A 17,853-nucleotide genomic window follows, 5' to 3' on the forward strand; every position below is an offset into this window, starting at 1 on the left:
AAAAAGTTATGGAAAGCGGTTGCATGCAATAAAATTATGTTTAGGCTTTGAAACTTATTTCAATCCCCTCTGCACATATTTTTTTCAGAACATGAACGTCACTTTTTCATGTTAATGAAATTTTATCAAATCATGCTGAATACGGATATTTATCTTATGTTACCTTATCATGAAATGTATAAGTATGTATAATGTAATTTAATTGATCTAATTCTGTAAAATAATACAAAAACAGTTTTTAGTTTTCCACAGTTCTGTATTGTCTTAACAGAATCAAACACACAAGAGCACAAGTACAGGGACACAGTTTGGAGCTGGACAGTGTGAAGATTTATTCCAGTGAAGAAGCTCTGGTCTCTGCCTGTGGACACAGGAATAACACACGTTGATTATATTATAATGATCTACTCTGTTGTACATGTTTAAATATACTTAAAGTACTTAATACTACAATAATGGACCAGAACAGAATCACAAGAACATTAGAACTGTATCTGCAGAAACAATACTCACCATGTGCTGCTTTTCTTCCTCTAAACACAGTACCAGGTAGGGCATCTGGTATAAAGTCCTCCTAGTGCCACATCACCCTGTAGAAACACAATGACTGTTTCAATAGGAAGTTCATTTTGAAAAATGTGTTTAAATCATTTTAGTTGAGTTACTTACTTTGTTCATCTGTGGTCTGTGTTTTGTTGGTTCTTCAGACATCTTCCTTTTTTCTGAAACATCAGCTATAACATTCTTGAACTTCCCCACAGCTCCAGCAGTGCGCTGGATATCACTCTTTGTTTATAGATTACTCTGGAATAAACACATTCAAATCTTATTACAACTGTCACACTCTTGTAGATGGACAGTCAGATACAATTTGTCTCATGGAAACACTCCTTACATTAACTCTAATTTCAAATAAAACACCACAAACATGTTTTAACAATGACGACATTCTAGTCCAGAGAAGCATATAAAATCTTTGAAAAGTCTCAACTCCAGATCAGCTCTCATAATCCTCCTGCTCCACACTGTATCTCTGCTCCTGGAACTGTCCTGTGTCCTGTTACATTTGAATTTTCCCTTCAAAAGTTTTGGGGAGGAGAATTCGAGAGGGAGGAGCCTCACCAGAAATTATAACAAAGTCATGTTTCCTCAACCTGATTAAAACATGCAGGTCTAACATCGACCACAATCAAGTGACCTTTGTAAGATTTAAACACGCTGGACAGAGAAATGTAAAAAAGTCATGTTATTGTTGTTAAATTTGTTTTTGCAATTTGAGCAACCTCTCTAGGACTATTTTTTCAGTGTAGCAACCTCCTTTTGTTATGCTGATTCTCATGCTATAGTTCATCTAATTCATTTTATTCATCTTATATGGTGTAGGAAAGACTCAGTGATGTTTGTAGTATAGAAATTTAACTCCTATGTCAAGTGTTTTTTTTTTTTTTTTTTTTTATAAAGCACACATGCTAATGACACCCCAGAATAGATCATGTGATGAAGGAGCAGCTTTAAAACTTCTTTCATCACAAGGTCACGACTCCGATCAAGTGCTTTGTTTCAGTTAACAGCTCTGCTAATCAATAGCACCTAAGGGAGGGCAGAGGTGGGACCTGCTTGGTTCCATGGAGAAAACTTAAATAATTTGTCAGCTTTGTTTTGTTTAAACTGCTAGCATTTAAAGTGAAAGCCATAGTATACTGTTTTACATAAGTTTTGTTTTAAATTATTTAATTATTTTAACTATTATTTAAAATATACGCAACATAAAAAAAAGATTGTTATTTTGACAATTGTGGTGGTTGTTAATTGTGTACTGAGTTTTAATATACCTACAGTTCACCAAAAATCTAAAACAATTGATGATTAAAATAAGTTTGCATATTTATATTTACTAACTGCCTAAAAGCATAATGAAACAGTTAGGGCACAGTGCAGTAGACAGCTGTATTCATACAGCTGTTCTGGACTCATCAGTGCTTGGACAGACAGGAGCTTCCTGGGTCCCTGCTGCGAGGAGCTCCACATACAACCACAAATACAGCTGCCAAACTATTTAACTAAGTTAAGCTTAGCATGCTTTTAAAAGTCATTATGTTTCATAGATGTTTTTATGTTAACTTGTAAAGCTGCTATTGTGGTGCCAGGATTGTTCCACAGTGCATTAATTATATCTCTGTTGCATTTATTTGCTCAAAACTACCTTGAAAAACATGTAATTTACTGTGAGCAGGATTGCCTCTCTACAAATTCACCCTTCTCATGCTGGCACCACCAGCTTGTCTCCAAACAGATGTGTAGATAGGCAGCTAGACAGATAAACAAAATAATAATATTTTCCTGAAAAAAGCAAATGGCGGACCCTCCATCAGAAAAGTTACATAGTGTATCTTTAATATTTGAGTTCAGGATATAGGACCTTTGGAATTGGTGCCAGGTTTTTGTGCACCCAGATGTGACTCTGCTTGTGAAACTGTATATAGTGCAAATCTTTTAGACATATAAAGACTTTAACACATTGACACGTGTCAGGTTTATGTTTGCTTTCTGATGTTACTTGTGTAAATATATGCCATCTCCACATGATGCCTGTACTGCCGTCTGCTGGGCGGTTGTCATGGGCACTTGCTGGCATTGTGCCTGGCACCATGTGGAGACTAAGCCCACCTTATTTCAGTTGTTTGTGGTTGTTTTGGCGACTCCACAGAGGGCCCTGTCAGGGGTTTGGCCAACTGGGCAGACCCATCGTTAACTGTGCGCATGGTGACGTGTGATTGGCTGCTGTCCTAGTGCTGTCATCCATCTGCTTGTCTGTAACAACTCTGCCATTTTCATCACTTTGGGCAAGAGTAAGCCATTTATTATGCTGATATCAAGACTGCAGTCTGTATATTCTAGATAATCATAATCAAAATATAATTATAATTATTGTAATATAGTTGATTAGTCTTAGTAGCTATCATAGCTCCTTTATCATTGTTGTAACATTTTGTAGCTCAGTGCATTTACACAGTTCAAATTATATGTCTGAAACCACCACTTCACCAAAAAGTTTTATTTTACAAGCCTTCGATGTACCTTTTGGGGTGAAGACAGAGAAGTGCTGCTGCTGGTCATATTGCCTTGGGGAATGACGACTTACTGGGTGTGATTGGTATTTGTGAGCATGTCTGTGTAGTGACAGATGGCAAAGTGCAATACTAGCTTTGGGAAGGTGCAATGGAGAGTTAGGTAAGAACGCAGAGCAATGGGATATGAAGGAAAGAAGGAAGAGGGGAGCACATAAAGGAGGGGTTGTAGGATTCATCTCCACGTCACCCTGTGTACAGATATAGCTCTGATGTTGCTGACCACAGTTGGGGTAGACTCTAGTTACATGTATTCCTTACTGTACTGAGCATCGAGCGCAGTGATGGTGTGATCTGCCTCCACTGAGACTGACAAGGTTTTAAAATAAATAATATTTGACTTTTAGATTTTAACTATAATAGTTTTCCTTAACCCATTTGTGTTGTAATGAAAGGATTTTTTCATGTTTGAGAGATCCTGTATTGTACTTGCAGCCTGAGTGCTCAAAAATGTTCCCTTTGCACATTTGTTGTAATCCTGCTTACGGCTCTGTATTTGTTACTTGCAATTATTTAAAAATAGACTCCAGGTCATATAAGTACAGTTCAAAAATGTTGTATACAATCTGCTTTTTGCTTTGGTGAAAAGCTGTAATAAAGTTTTGGACAAGACTTTACACACTTCAGTTATCAAACAATTTTAGATTAATACTGCAGTTTACAAACAAAAATATGTGATGCCAGAAAAACAGAAAAAACTGAAAACATCCCATGAACCACTGCTCTGACTCAGTAGACAAATCTTCTTTGTAACCTGGATGGATGTTGGACTATATGGTCTATGCACATGTAATTTGTCTGTCTGAGTGACTTAGAATGTTTGTTTATTTGTCAAACTCACTGTAACATGATCCAGGGTCACTGTAAGGAGAGACTTTCCCTGCAGCATGTGCAGTCGTCATTCTTCATTTGCTGATGTCCTTTTGGAGCCAACTGCACGTCTGATCTCACTGTGTCTACAGTGCTCTGAACGCTCGGCTCTCAGCACCCAGTTTGACACTGAATGTCAACAGACCTCAGGTAACTTTTACTTGCCTCTTGTCAGCACTCTTTTCATCAGAAGTGACCACTGGGCACTCGATAGGTCCCAACAGAGAGGCCAATGTTGATAAAGTGTCAGAAAACAGGGGTGTGAGAATGTATTGTTGACATACAAAACCCTCAACAGTTTTGGTTCTACAATCTGCAGTCTAATGATAGATGCTGGGGGATTTGAGTGCGCATATTTAAAACCATGTCAGCTCCTGTAGGACTAATTGCACTTTTCCTGCATTGGGACCCATTTGTTGGAATGCTCTTTAAGTGCTACAGTTGGAGGCAGCTGTCACACAGAGAGCTCCCCCTGACCTCTGTGTCACTAAATGACCCCAATCACTGTGTTCGGTCACTTAATGGTTTGGAACAGGAGTGTATGATGCACAAGCACTACCTTCTGCAGTGTGAGAAAGAGGAGGGCAACATGTTTTTTCTTTTTTTGACTTGGGCCATAATGGGTGCTTTACACCTGCCTTCACAACAAGTATGTGCACTTAAGGTTCACATGAGACGTGTCCACGCTGGATACTTCAGATTATTCTTAGCTCGCAAACTTAAGTTTATCTTTTGATATGGACTCATAAAATCTTGAGGCTGATCCCTAGCATAAATTTCGCCTTTTTATATCCATCATCATAAAGTGACACTGTAAGTCAAAGTCGACTATCACTTGACAGGGGGTCTTAATGTGTGTAGTAAGAGGTCAGAGCCCACATTTCTGTGGGGGATACTTGTGCCATTGCTAGGTGCTATAAATCAAGAAGTCCCCCACACCATCTGTGCCAAAAGTGGAGCAGGCAAGTTCACCAAGCTGTCTTGCACACACACCCCTCTGTCATGAAGGGAGCAGTGTGTTAGCATTATGGACTCCAACCAAGAGTTTAATTTGATAAAAATTTTAAGGAAGGCTTGGGATGTTGGTGAACATTCCTACTGCATTTGTGAAAGCTGATTCTGTCTCTGTATGAGACAGTATGAAGTGGTGGACATGTGGTTGGTTTGCCTGCTTTGTTGTGAGCAGATGCATGTACACAGTCTGGCACTTTTCTGTGAAAAAAAGACAACTGCATTAATTTAACTATAAAACCTGTTAAGAGCTTCCAAATGACATGTGATTCCTTTAAACTCTCTTGCGCAGTGTATAGCACCACCTAGTGGATCAGCAACATCCTCACAGTTTTGTTCCACAACTGATATGACTTTAATCGTTCAGAGCAGTTATCTAATCACTAAAATGCTACACATCTAACAAATTGTTATTATTATTTTTTTGTTTGTTTTATTTGTGAAAAGTAAATTATTGCTGCTGATAACTGAGAAGTTTTCTTTGGTTCTTAAATAAATAGTACTGTGGTATATTATTGTAATATGTTTAGTTTGCCATGTTTTGAGCAAGGTTACTTTCACACATTTACCAATCGCAGAAAAATATCCACATGATGACCATAATCTGTTAAACTAATACCATTGTGCATTGAATGTTTTGGAACATATGAACAGAACATGTGTTTAATGCATTTTCTTTGTTCTTTCTATTCTTGCCCATTTTACATTAAACCATAACATGCAATACATTTATTTCTAATAATTTCAAACTCAGTTTTGATACCACAGTGATAATAAAAAGACAGTAATGATTGTTACAAATAATATTTTACAATTGCATTTTCAACACAGATAATATAAGATTAGTCATGAGAGACCAATTTAACCTTGTATTATTATTATTATATTATTGTACTTACAATACTTTTGACAAACATGGTGGAGTGTTTTAAGTCTTATCTTAAGACCCACTTTTATTCTCTTGTTTTGAACACCACATGAGTTATGTGGTTCTCTGTCTTTTTTATTTTACTCATTTATTGCTATTTTATGATTTTTACTATGTTTTATTGTTTTAGGATTGGTATGATACATTTTTTAGCAGTTTACCTTTTGTTGTCTTCATTTTATGATCTCTGTGCAGTACTTTGGAAACAGCTTTGTTTGTAAAATGTGCTATATAAATAAAGTGGCTTTGGATTTGAATTTGACAACCCTAGTTCTTAGTGTTTCTTGTATATTCAGCTCTTTAGTATCAGCTCCTGTCTGGACTCTGGTGTGTCTTTATAAACACTCTGGTGAGGTGCGTGTGGATGTATGTGCTGCGTTAGTGGCAGGTCATGCTCAGATGCCGGACAGAGGTCAGAGTGTGGAGCCTCGGGGTTTCGGCCGGACGCCCACTGAAGGTCTGTCTGGTTACTGTGCCATGTACCTGCCTTATACAGCCTGCAGCATGGGGTCCAACCAGAGGGGTAATGTTGGTCTTGTTTCAATGTAGGATAAGAAGACTGTGTATGTTTGTATGCATGCATGTTATATATTTACACCATTTTAAAGTCATGGGCTGTAATTTGTCCTTTAACATGTTTTCCTCTTGAGACACAGTCAACTGGACCCATGTGTCCTTTTGTTTTGACTACGAGAGCACATCCATCATTGGTGTCTGAACGCTGAATGTATTATGTCATTCATTATACATGTAATTAAATATTTTCATATACCGGTCATTTTAGTTTTATTACGAATATTTAGGTTATTATTTTAATACAAACTTGTTTTCTTTAAACTATTGTGCCTTGGTATGTTAAGACTGGTGAATATGGAACACATACAATACTTTAATTCTGCAACTACATTTCCACCAAACAACTTTTATTTGATGTAAGATTGTAAAAGGAAGGATTGATAATCTAACATCTCTCATTTTCATACATGTTACATTACTGGACAGAACCCTGAACTTTCACACCTGGTTGTTCATATTTGATGTGTCACATGATGGGCTGAAGTGCCTGCTCCGCTGTGCCAGCTGCAGCAGCCATATTAGTTAAGGACAGAGCGTGTCGTGAAAGCTCTGGGCAGCGTTTGTATTTATAGCTTTGAGTCACACGCTGGAATGGTGTAAGTGTATCTCTCCGTCACCGGGCTTGTCCACAGAAAGTGTCTGCAAATGCAACAAAACAGAGGCCAGTTCCCTGTTGTGGCTTTTACTTTGTGAGTGATAATTCATAAAAATTTATGAATTATAAGTAATAAGTTCATGTTATTTGATTTGTTGTTTTGCTTATGTTCTTTCATGAAGTACAGTCAGTATAATGGGATGTTGTATATTGGATTAAATTAAATTAATATTACATTGTTTTGTGGGGTTGCTTACAGTGGTCTTCATAGACTTGTGTGTTACTAATTGACTTTATTTATTTATTTTTAATACAACTCCACGTGTTTGAAATTAGTTTGCAAAAGTTGAACATTGCAAAACTCTTTCAAAATCATAAATTATAAAGGTTGTATTTTTATGGCTATATTATTTTTCATTATTTGATATTTTATTAAGGATTGCCCCTTGAGATGCATCATCTCTTTTTCAAATCACAATAGACAATGACAAGAGACAACAGACAACAGATTACTTACAATCACATACAAAATAATTCCATACAATCACAAGACATCCTGCTCTTCATCCTTCTGTCCCACACCCCCAAGATCCCCACCATGAAACAGCTGAATCAGAAGGACATGATTAGCGAAACAGACTTAATCACAATGACATTTCAACCTTAAGACTATGGACCACAGAGCCAGTCTTGGTAGTCAAAGCTTAATGACAGGTACAGGTATAAGCTTTGTATACAAAGCAGCTTTAAAGTGTTGAAATTACATTATTGTCCTCAACTCTACACTAAGGTTATTCCAATCAAATGGAGCTTTATAGGAAAAACCTTTCTTGCCTCTCTATTCACAAAGTGCACACTAAAGAATGGGTGCTCCAGGATGTCAAAGGAAATGAGTTGATCTTAAGGAGCCCATATGTTGTCTCAAATAGCATGGGAAGCTACAATAAATACATTTACAAATATACATTACAAAAGCACTAGATACATTCACAAATAGTGACCAATGAAGCTGTTCTTGCCTTCATTTGCAAACATAAAGGCTGTATCTTGCCTCTGGTTTTAGCGCAAGCGCAGGCATGTGGTATGGAGCTCCAACTGTGAGGTGTGCCATGCCAAAATATCAGGTGGAGTGTGACAGACTGAGGGTGTGGTGTGGCACGTTCAGTGAATTGCCAGAATCTTAAAAATAAATATCAAACTAGTCCACTGAAAAACATTACTGCCTTCTTTTTTGGGGGTATGTGATAAATGCATGAAATTCACATGTTCGTGTGCTGCCCGGGATGTTCATGCAGTGTCCAGATGCCCTTCCGTAGCAGAGCACATCCCTGCACCCGCTCCAGTTATCGGCACAGCACTGCTCTATAGTTTGGTTTGATCTTGATCTGTACAAAAACTCCTTATTCACACAAGGCCGTTAAAGCACTATCCTAAAATGTGTTTTTTTTACCCTGTCTACAGGGTACTGCTCTAGGCACGGCACCTCCTTCTACAAGCGCAGGTCGATTTACCCTCCCCGTGTTTTAATGGTCTAATCCATCCAAGCGGTAAAATCAGAAACATTTATGACAACAACCTGTGAGAGGAGAATGTGAGCGGTCAGCTCTAGCAGCAGTGGAAACTCCACCTCAGGTGAGAGACATGGGACCTGTCGGCCTGGGACAGGCGAGAGAGGGGCACACCTGTGCACAGAACACAGGCCCAGTGAGTTCTGTCATGGCTCATCGAAAATTCTATAACCCTGGCGCCTCTACTGGTGCTTACTTACATTGTGTGGCTCCGGAGCTGTTTTCTGTACCCATATATCTTTTTTTTACCACACCTCTCTTTGCTGCCTGGTAATGAGGCAAAGATTGCAGACATTACCCATGCTGGCAGTGATTTTAAATGCCACATCGGTCACAGATTGGTTCAGATGCCATCACAGCCTGTACCGCCCCACTTCAGCCCCCAGCAGCCAATTACAGCCCAAACTGGACACGCACCCTCGTTAACACTAGAGCTCGCATAGAGCCCAAAATGTTGATGCATCTTGTAATAACCCATTCTTACATTGTTTTTCAGCCTCAGCAGCGGCCCTGTGGACAGCACCAGTAAAAAGGGTCTGCTCCAAGGAAATGTCCCAACAACAGCTCCACCACAGAGTCAGCTGCTCCTGACCCCAGCCAGCCTCCAACTGGCACAACTACAGGCACAACTCACCCTCCAGCGCTTAAAGCTGGCTCAGGGGGGAAGTCCAGCCTCAGCAGCCGTCCTCAATCAGGTCCTTTCCAGTGTGGCCATGTCTCAGCCCTTGTTTAATCACCTACGAACTTCATCCATGGTTGGAAACCCTCAGAGCACCTTCACCACTGGGGTCCTTGGATTTCCTTCCTCCAATTCCACCTTAAATGCTTTGGCTGGTGGAGTGTTTTATCAAAGTTCAAACTCGCTACATCCAAACCAGCCCATAAGGGGGGGCACAGGGGCGCAGCAGACAATGGACTATGGCAAAAAGACAGGATCAGCTTACCCATCTGATACTGACAGGCGGGCTCAATACAACATGACTGGAGGTACATCTGCTACAGCTAGTACAGACAGGCAGTACTCTCTGGTCAATACTCAGGTGAAACACTTAGGTAGAGACTTGTATGGTAAGGATATAAAAGGACAACAGGCTGGGTTCAACCTTAATGAGCAGAATGTGTACAACTCTGCAGTGCAAAGTGATCACTGGAAAGGCTCAGTCAGTCACACAGGAAACTGTGAGGCCTCAAACACAAACCCTCTGTGGACATCATCTGGACAACCACTCTGCTCCCGACCAGATCTGTACAACCCAGAGGAGCCCACCTCTGACCCCAAGTTTAACTCCAGTGGGCTACAAGGATTTGGAGGCTACCAGCCACTACATGGAAATGAAGAACTCAAGATCCTTCAGCCGCATCAAGTCAGCGATTATTACGCCATCACTCCCTCTCAGCTGCCACATCAGTGCAGCATCTGTGACAAGAAGGTCTACAACCTCAAGGTCAGTGACCGTGCATTCTTTCAGTTAGATTAAGCCTTTTGTACAGGGGATATAATTTCTGTTCTGGAAATTAAAAGAATGAGAGCCTCGCACATCAATTACTAGAGATGGGTACGTAGGAGGAGAAGGAGCAGCCCAAGAACATACAGAAAAATCTGGGATTTTTCTGTATGTTCTGGAAATTAAACCATACTCCTTTGTTTTGGCTTGAAGTGCTTGGATTCTGATGTAAAAACAACATTATTATATAGTATTACTGTAGTTACTTCTATATTTATTTAATGAGACAGGGACAGTGCACAATCTACATTAACCTTAAAAGGAGAGATTCATTGTACCAGGTTGTAGCGGCTGTGACAACCAGTACTAATTTCCACCTGTAGTTCCTGGGCAGGTTAATTGATTGATTGTATTTTTAATTGACCTTAGCTATCAACTAACGTCCTGAACAAAACCTATACTCTCACATATGAAACAAACTGTTCTTGCCCAAACACACTACAGCAGCTCGCAATACTGTGGCAATATTGAGCCACTGAAAGGAAAGTTGGTCAAAGACAAAAAGAAGTTGTTGTCAAAGTTGGTCAAATTTTTTGCATCATTTATCTTTGTGTCAGCTACAGCATGTTGTGTATTTAGACTTATTTATGAATTTTTGACATGAGCAAGTGCAATTTGAGTTGATATTAGGTCTATTGGCTTAGTGAAGAACTCTTCTTTCATTAAATAAGAGATATAAACAACCATTGTGTCTGTGTTGCTAGGACTGGGAGCAGCACGTGAAAGGAAAACTGCACCTCCAAAACAAAACTCAGTACAGCAGTGAGAGGTAAGTAAAGTAAAAACACTTCGTAATAAGATAAACTTTCCATAACAATAATAAAACTTTGAAAAGACTGATGGGGCTAATCACATTTGCGGTAACTACCATCCACGACAAATCTGTTTCTGAAAAGTTATTAAACATTAGACATTAGTCTAGATTTTCTCTGCAGCTCTGTCCTTATTGTAAGTTTAAAAACAGATAGCCCTGTCAACACAGCCGCACACATATCTCATCTAAAGCTGCATTATGTGAAAACAATACATTTTTAACCAGATCCCTTCACCCACATTAAACTACTGCGAACTTTACATTACCATAGTGACATACCCTGCTCTGCCCCCCAACTCTGCCCTGTCTAAATTTATTTTTTATGGCCAACCTTGGAGCGAGGTCACAGCATCCTCCCTCCTGCTTTTCTCATCATACACTTCTCCAAAACACCTTCATTTCAAGTACATTTTGTCATTGTTTTTCCTGCCTCATGCGCTGCAGTCTCAATATGAATCTGAGCTCTGTCATAAGATATGAGTGGGCAGGGAGATGTAGCTAAAATGGTCCGTCCCTGATTGTTGCAGCTCGGCCGTGGCATCGACTGGAGGGGTTCACTACGCTGTCGGCAGACCCTCGGAAGCACCAGTGAACTTGGGACAAACTAACTCTATGGTCTATACCACCACAGGTCAAGGTAAGAGGCACTTATACTGACACGTATACTTTTGAGTCTCTTTCTGTTGAATTTCTAGAAATATTTTAAGAAACATGCAAGCTATGCAGCAATGTTAGATACTACATATTGAAACATGAAATAATGTATGGAAGAAACACTGAGAAACACTCTTTTAAATTGAAAGTTAAGATGGATTCTTCAGTAGAACTTAGGCGTACTTTAAAATGCTGTGTCATTTGAGGACACCGCCTTAAATACACAAATATGAAGTGGTACAGAACGAATTGTCAGTATTGTCCTCATTTATTGATTTTAATATCGTACAAAAAATCTGAAAAACAGTTATACTCTGCAATGCTCAAACTGTTTCAAATGGTTTCCACAGATGGATCCTCAGGGGGCAGTTCTTCATTCCTACCAGCTGCAACCATGAAGACGTATCCTCTCTCAGACACTGGCTTCACTCCTCTACAGCTTGATCCAAAGGTGAGGTTAATGTTCCATTATCAATAGTGGGCACATGTTAGTGTAACTGATCATATTTAAAAATTGACCTTGTTTATCATTATTTTTATTATGTGTTGTGCCAGTAAGTTTAGAGTATTATTTATGAGGATTCGTGTGTGGTGATCACACACAGAAATAGCTTCGGAGGTATTATATGTACAAAGTGTGAAAGCAGAAAGAGCAGAGGTGTTACAGTGTAATGAAAGGCAGAGCCTCTTGTTGACAGCTGCTGATGCACTGCCCCAGGTTCGAAAGTGTGAAGCATTGTTATTGAAAAGTGAGAACTGTGTGTTATGTAGATGATGGTCCACTGTGTATTGAGTCTATTTTGTAATGTTTTAATTTTATCAGTTATTTATGACTAAGAACATACAAAGACCTCAACAGATGACTGAATGAATCGTGTAACATTTGTTAAATCAGTTAAAGTACACTTGTTCCTTACTGACCTATGGTCATTGTGCTTGTCCAAGCTTGTTGGCTGAGCTTTGGGAAAACTGCTTGTACATGTCCAAGGCCTCAGATGGCCACATGGGCTCTCATTGTCTTGTTCTAAGGTTAAATAGATGATGGGGATTCATACACTGATTGTGGGCTAATTCACATTTATAATGTATTCATAATACTGTATACCTTAATTTATCTTATTTTGATTTCTTAAGGTCTCTACTAGAGTGACACTAATTTGTTATATATATATATATTATATATATAATATATATATATATAAAAATATATTATATATATATCGGGCAGCAGTAGCTCAGTTGGTAGAGCATTCGTCCACTAATCTGAAGGTTGGCGGTTCAATTCCAGCTCTCCACATATACATCACAGGTTGACTGGTCAGATCCACTGACCCACAGGTTGGCTGGTGTGATTCCAGCTCCCACAGATGAATGCTGTCGTTGTGTCCTTGGGCAAGACACTTAACCCACCTTTTCACAGTGTCTGCGTACACTGGTGTGTGAATGTGTGTGTGAATGGGTGAGTGGTTCCTTGTTGTAAAGCACTTTGAGTGCCTTGAAGGTGGAAAAGCGCTATAGAAAAATGTGACCAATTACCATTTATATATAGATACATTTCAAGCTTTGTTGCTAAAAAAATGTTGTAGACAGATAACTTGAAATATAACTTTAAAAATGAACAAATTTTAAATGTAATTTTAAATGTCTTGTTTATGGGAAAACCAGTCCTCCAGGAGAGTGCTGTTATTTACAGAATAGTTGCTAGGCTCATTTACTGTTTTATTGTCTCCGTGAGAAATATGCAAGTCATTTTAAATGAGCTAATGTTAGTGGCTTTAAAGAGGCACCTGTTGGAACAGGTGTTTTTATTGTTTTTTAAAGTGGGGTTAAATGACTTATACACAGAATTTCTTGTGAATACTTAGATTGAACAGATTAAATGTAAACTAAGACACTTTCATATGGACACGCAACATGTGACCTGCGTGTCCACCGTGTCTTTGAGCCTGGAGTTACAGTAGAGCTGCTTATTGAAGGACCACTCACAGAGATAAAAGCAGGATTATGGCACTGCTGCTCAGAGCAGACCTCAGGACCTCAGTTTAAGAGTGTAGAGTTTCAGACTGGTAAGTGATCAGGAGATTTGGCAGGCTAACTTTTATGAAGGAATGTGTGGAGATACTGTGAAACCAGTCACCATCTCTTTATATCCGAGAACAAGGATCCCACTTGTTACAAATAAACAAACATCCTCACAAGAGATTCCTGTTAATGTCTCTCTATGCCTTGCCTAAAACACATTGTATTTTTAGAGCTTCATTAACAAATCCATCAGGCTTTAGTGAGTATTGCTTCAGTGTTTGGAGTTACTAAGCACTAGTTTGCTCTGATGATTGGAGCCAGTGGTGGCAGCCAAAAGTTACTGCTACTGTCTGCTGATCCAATGTCTGACAGTTATAGTTCTGTGGTCAGACGGTCTGCACTCGCAGACACAGACACACATTTCAGCTTGAAAATTCCTTTAAGAATTACTTGTTCTTTGTGATATACCAGGACATTAACAGCCTATTACTGGACTTGTTTATAGAGCGCAACCTACTCTGACCTTCTTGTTTTCTGGTGTGGCAGGGGCCTGGCTGACCTGTTTAGAGAATTATCACTGTTGAATCAAAAGCATTCAATGTGTCCGATGCTGACCAATCTAGCTGCTTCATATGGACTGTGTATGGACTGAAAACTGTTGGATTTAAGAATAGTATAATTTTTTCATTGCTCTGGCTCATTTCTAATCTAATTAATTCAAATGGCTGATATTATTGTAGGTGATATCATAATAAGCCTTGACATTGTTTACCAGTGTCATCTTCCACTTTACGCGCTCACAGTTTCACCAGTGTAAAGCGTGTGTTATTCCCTGCACAAACCCTGGCTCTGCGCTTGGCTGCACATGGGGCTGTCTGTCAGGTCAAGGCAAAGAGGCGGGGACTGCACAATCAGCACAATAGTTGAAGATATAAGAGCCCATGATCTAACAAGCTAAATTTACTGTGGATTTTGACACTGAATTAAATAGTGGCTAGGCAATGGTAATCAGTATGGTAGGACATAACACACATAGTAGGTGTGGTTAAAACAGTAGTGCCTATTAATGTTTTACATTTTTACAATAGTAACTTTATAGCAGTGTATGGTTATGCATTACCATTCATATATCTGTTGTTTAAAGGTTCTATATTATTCATAATTTATTCTTGTGATGATTCTAGTAAATGTGTATGGAGTTTTAAAATACAGTGGAGCACTTCCTATATACCACATGACATCACAGTGTCTAAATATGCAGTGTTTGTGTGTTAAACATATGTGAATGAAGCAAAACACAACTCCAGTTATATTTTAACATTATAAAAGGCCAGAAAACAGCCTTTTAAACCACATGTTTATGTTTGTTCTTGTGGACAATTGTCCATTGTGCGGTAGTTATACTTCACAAAACAGTTTCACATACAGTGACATGAAGCCCTTTTTTTCAGTCCTTTCCTCCCAGGAAGGGAGCTGCGGGGAGAGTTGTACACATTTGTAACCTCCCTGAAGGCAGCTGCACTGAGAATGATGTCATCAACCTGGGACTGCCCTTTGGGAAAGTCACCAATTACATCCTCATGCGGTCCACCCATCAGGTACCTTTTATATTTTCTTCTTACAATTCTTGAATGATGCTTTAATGTTAAATTGACACCCATGTTTTATATTGTTTATTTTATTCTCAGGCCTTTCTGGAGATGGCTTATGTTGAAGCCGCCCTGGCTATGGTTCAGTACTACCAGCTCACCCCAGCTATGATCAACAATCAGAAACTGCTGATTAGAATGTCCAAAAGATACAACGAGCTGCAACTTAAAGTAAGATTTATTCTCAGTATTTTCAAATATTTTTGCCTATTACTAACCCCTGTTGTTTCATTCAGAAACCAGGAAAAGATGTTGAAACAATCATCCACGACATCACTTCTCAAAGAGAACGAGAGGAGATACAGGAACATGAGCAGTAAGAATCTAATTTGAATAAGTTTGGTATTTGTTTAAACTTGTTTAGTTTAGATAAACTAGTAACTTCTGCTTTTGTTGATAATGTTGGAACAGCTACGTATCTGACAGGGCCCGCTCCCGCAGCCCCATCAGCCGCTCTCTAAGTCCTCACATCCACAGCCCTGGTTTCACCTGTGATACCCCTGAGACTTCCCAGGGGGGAGTCTGCAGGGGCGCAGAGCGAGGCACCAATGGACTGAACAGAAACTCCTGGGAATGGTCCTCCCTTCCGCCACGGAGGACAGTGGACGAGAGGGTTGACCCATGGCAGGATGAGTGCTGTCCAGATGAAGATAGGGTAAATGGATGGGGTACAGATAGTCGCAAATCCTACCGGAAACTTACAGACCACATGAACTTGAGGTGTGCTGAGGAGCGTGGAGGAACCCGGGACTGGCACCCACAGAGAATGTCTTACAGGAACGTGGAGGACAGCTACTACACAAAGGAGCAAATGTACAAGACAGACAAGCCCCTCAGACCACCGTACCAAAGACATGACCCCAAGTCCAAGAGAAGAGATGCTGATTACCACCGGCCCAGGCACTCTGAGCTGGACACAAGCTCTGAGCCACCAAGAGCAGAGGACAAGAGAGGCTCACCAGAGAGAGGGCGGAGCAAAAAGACATCCAAGAAACACAGCAGCACAGAGAGGCACAGTAAAGAACACACTATGGAACAGACTGTAAGTAATAATACTGAGCAGTATTGCAGTACCTTGTACGTTGTTTGAGTTACTCAAGTAAATTATTTTATAGGATCGACATTCAAAAGAAAAATCTGCAACACCTCAACACAGTACTCCACAGAATGAAACCAATGACTGTGAAAAAATAGAATGTGTAAGTACTAGTAGTTCTTTCATAGTTTATCAGCTTTATTTGTGTTGATCTTTTAAGAATATATAAATGTTTTATAGGAGAGGAATGCTGAAAATACTGAAGACACAGATGAAGAGTGTTGGTATCCAAAAAACATGGAGGAACTGGTGACCGTTGATGAAGTTGGAGGAGAGGATGACATTGTTGAACCAGACCTTCCAGAGCTAGAGGAGTCCCCACACAAGGAGTCAGTGCATGCAGTACAACAGCATGATGTATCTGCAGATGATCAAGGGTCTGTGAAAGAGGCTGGTACTGAAGAAAAGACCAATGCAGAGGTTGAACCAAAAACATTTTTAGTGGATGAAATGGAAAGTAACAAAAGTACAGTGAGTCCTGAAGAACCTAAACTTCATACATCAACAATGAAAGACTTAAATTACTCTCAATGGCAGTTCAAAGCCATGATAGAAGATAATGACACCACATATGGTGATATACAAAGGGAAGTAGAAAATCATGTTCTTAATGCAGAGGAAGACAAAGGGCAAGAAACTGAACCTATACTCAATGGAGCTCAAATTCCACAAGGTATTTTAATAGATATGCATTGTGCAGTATTTGTGTAAATATGTGTATTTCTTTGTTCATTCATTTTGATTTCTTTCTGTAGATATTGAGGCCCTGTTACCATCTGGTGAGCAAGACAAGGCGGTCAATGAACATAGTATTCCTTTAGGTAAGATATAGCTATAGCTATGGCTGGGTGATGTGACGAAACAAATTATCAATATCAATAATAATTAATTTCACTTTTTTATTCAATTTTATTTTGTCTCATCTAAAACAAAACAAAAAAATGCTTTCAGTATACATTTTCCAAAAATAAACAATGCAAACTTTTAATACTTGCCATTTAACTCAAAAGGTCATTTGTTTGTTTCTCCAAACTCTCCTAAGCTGATCTTTGACACTTAGAAATGACTGAATCTCAATCTTGATTAAAATGAGATGGCTTGCATCCCAAGCTATAATAATTAAGAGTTATATTAGATGCTTTTACTAAACTTGGAACTATGTGGCTGGGAAATTGAAATGATTAAGAATGATCAGGTTTTCTTTTGGCAGGATAAAGTCCACAAGTGTTAAGAGAGTGGTCTGTGGTTTTAGCCTTAAGATAAAGTGGACACCCTATAAGTATACTGACAACCTGAGGCATTAGCGCTCTAATTGACTGGAAATGCCCGGCCACTCACTGACCTATTTCCATGAGCAGGTTGTGAAATGGACTCCTGGGAGATGAGTATTTATATTATCATTAGTGCTGGATGACACAGTCACACATGGTCTGGAGC

At 39.3% G+C, this 17,853-nt stretch overlaps 1 protein-coding gene across 1 annotated transcript in view; it reads left to right on the top strand.

The window, feature by feature from the left end:
• The window catches only part of rbm20 (RNA binding motif protein 20), a 28,796-nt gene that overhangs the window by 9,047 nt on the left and 1,896 nt on the right, over positions 1-17,853 (top strand). Inside the window, exons 4-16 of the mRNA XM_055158459.1 lie at positions 6,234-6,460; positions 8,570-8,609; positions 9,173-10,121; positions 10,886-10,950; positions 11,523-11,632; positions 12,000-12,100; positions 15,123-15,269; positions 15,360-15,491; positions 15,557-15,636; positions 15,732-16,362; positions 16,436-16,519; positions 16,597-17,089; positions 17,172-17,237. Of these exons, the coding sequence (XP_055014434.1) occupies positions 6,234-6,460; positions 8,570-8,609; positions 9,173-10,121; positions 10,886-10,950; positions 11,523-11,632; positions 12,000-12,100; positions 15,123-15,269; positions 15,360-15,491; positions 15,557-15,636; positions 15,732-16,362; positions 16,436-16,519; positions 16,597-17,089; positions 17,172-17,237 (3,125 nt within the window). The remainder of the gene's footprint in view (positions 1-6,233; positions 6,461-8,569; positions 8,610-9,172; positions 10,122-10,885; positions 10,951-11,522; positions 11,633-11,999; positions 12,101-15,122; positions 15,270-15,359; positions 15,492-15,556; positions 15,637-15,731; positions 16,363-16,435; positions 16,520-16,596; positions 17,090-17,171; positions 17,238-17,853) is intronic.

Source organism: Boleophthalmus pectinirostris, unplaced genomic scaffold (assembly GCF_026225935.1).
Source record: "Boleophthalmus pectinirostris isolate CB_2022bp ecotype Guang Dong unplaced genomic scaffold, ASM2622593v1 HiC_scaffold_22, whole genome shotgun sequence".
NCBI lineage: Eukaryota > Metazoa > Chordata > Actinopteri > Gobiiformes > Gobiidae > Boleophthalmus > Boleophthalmus pectinirostris.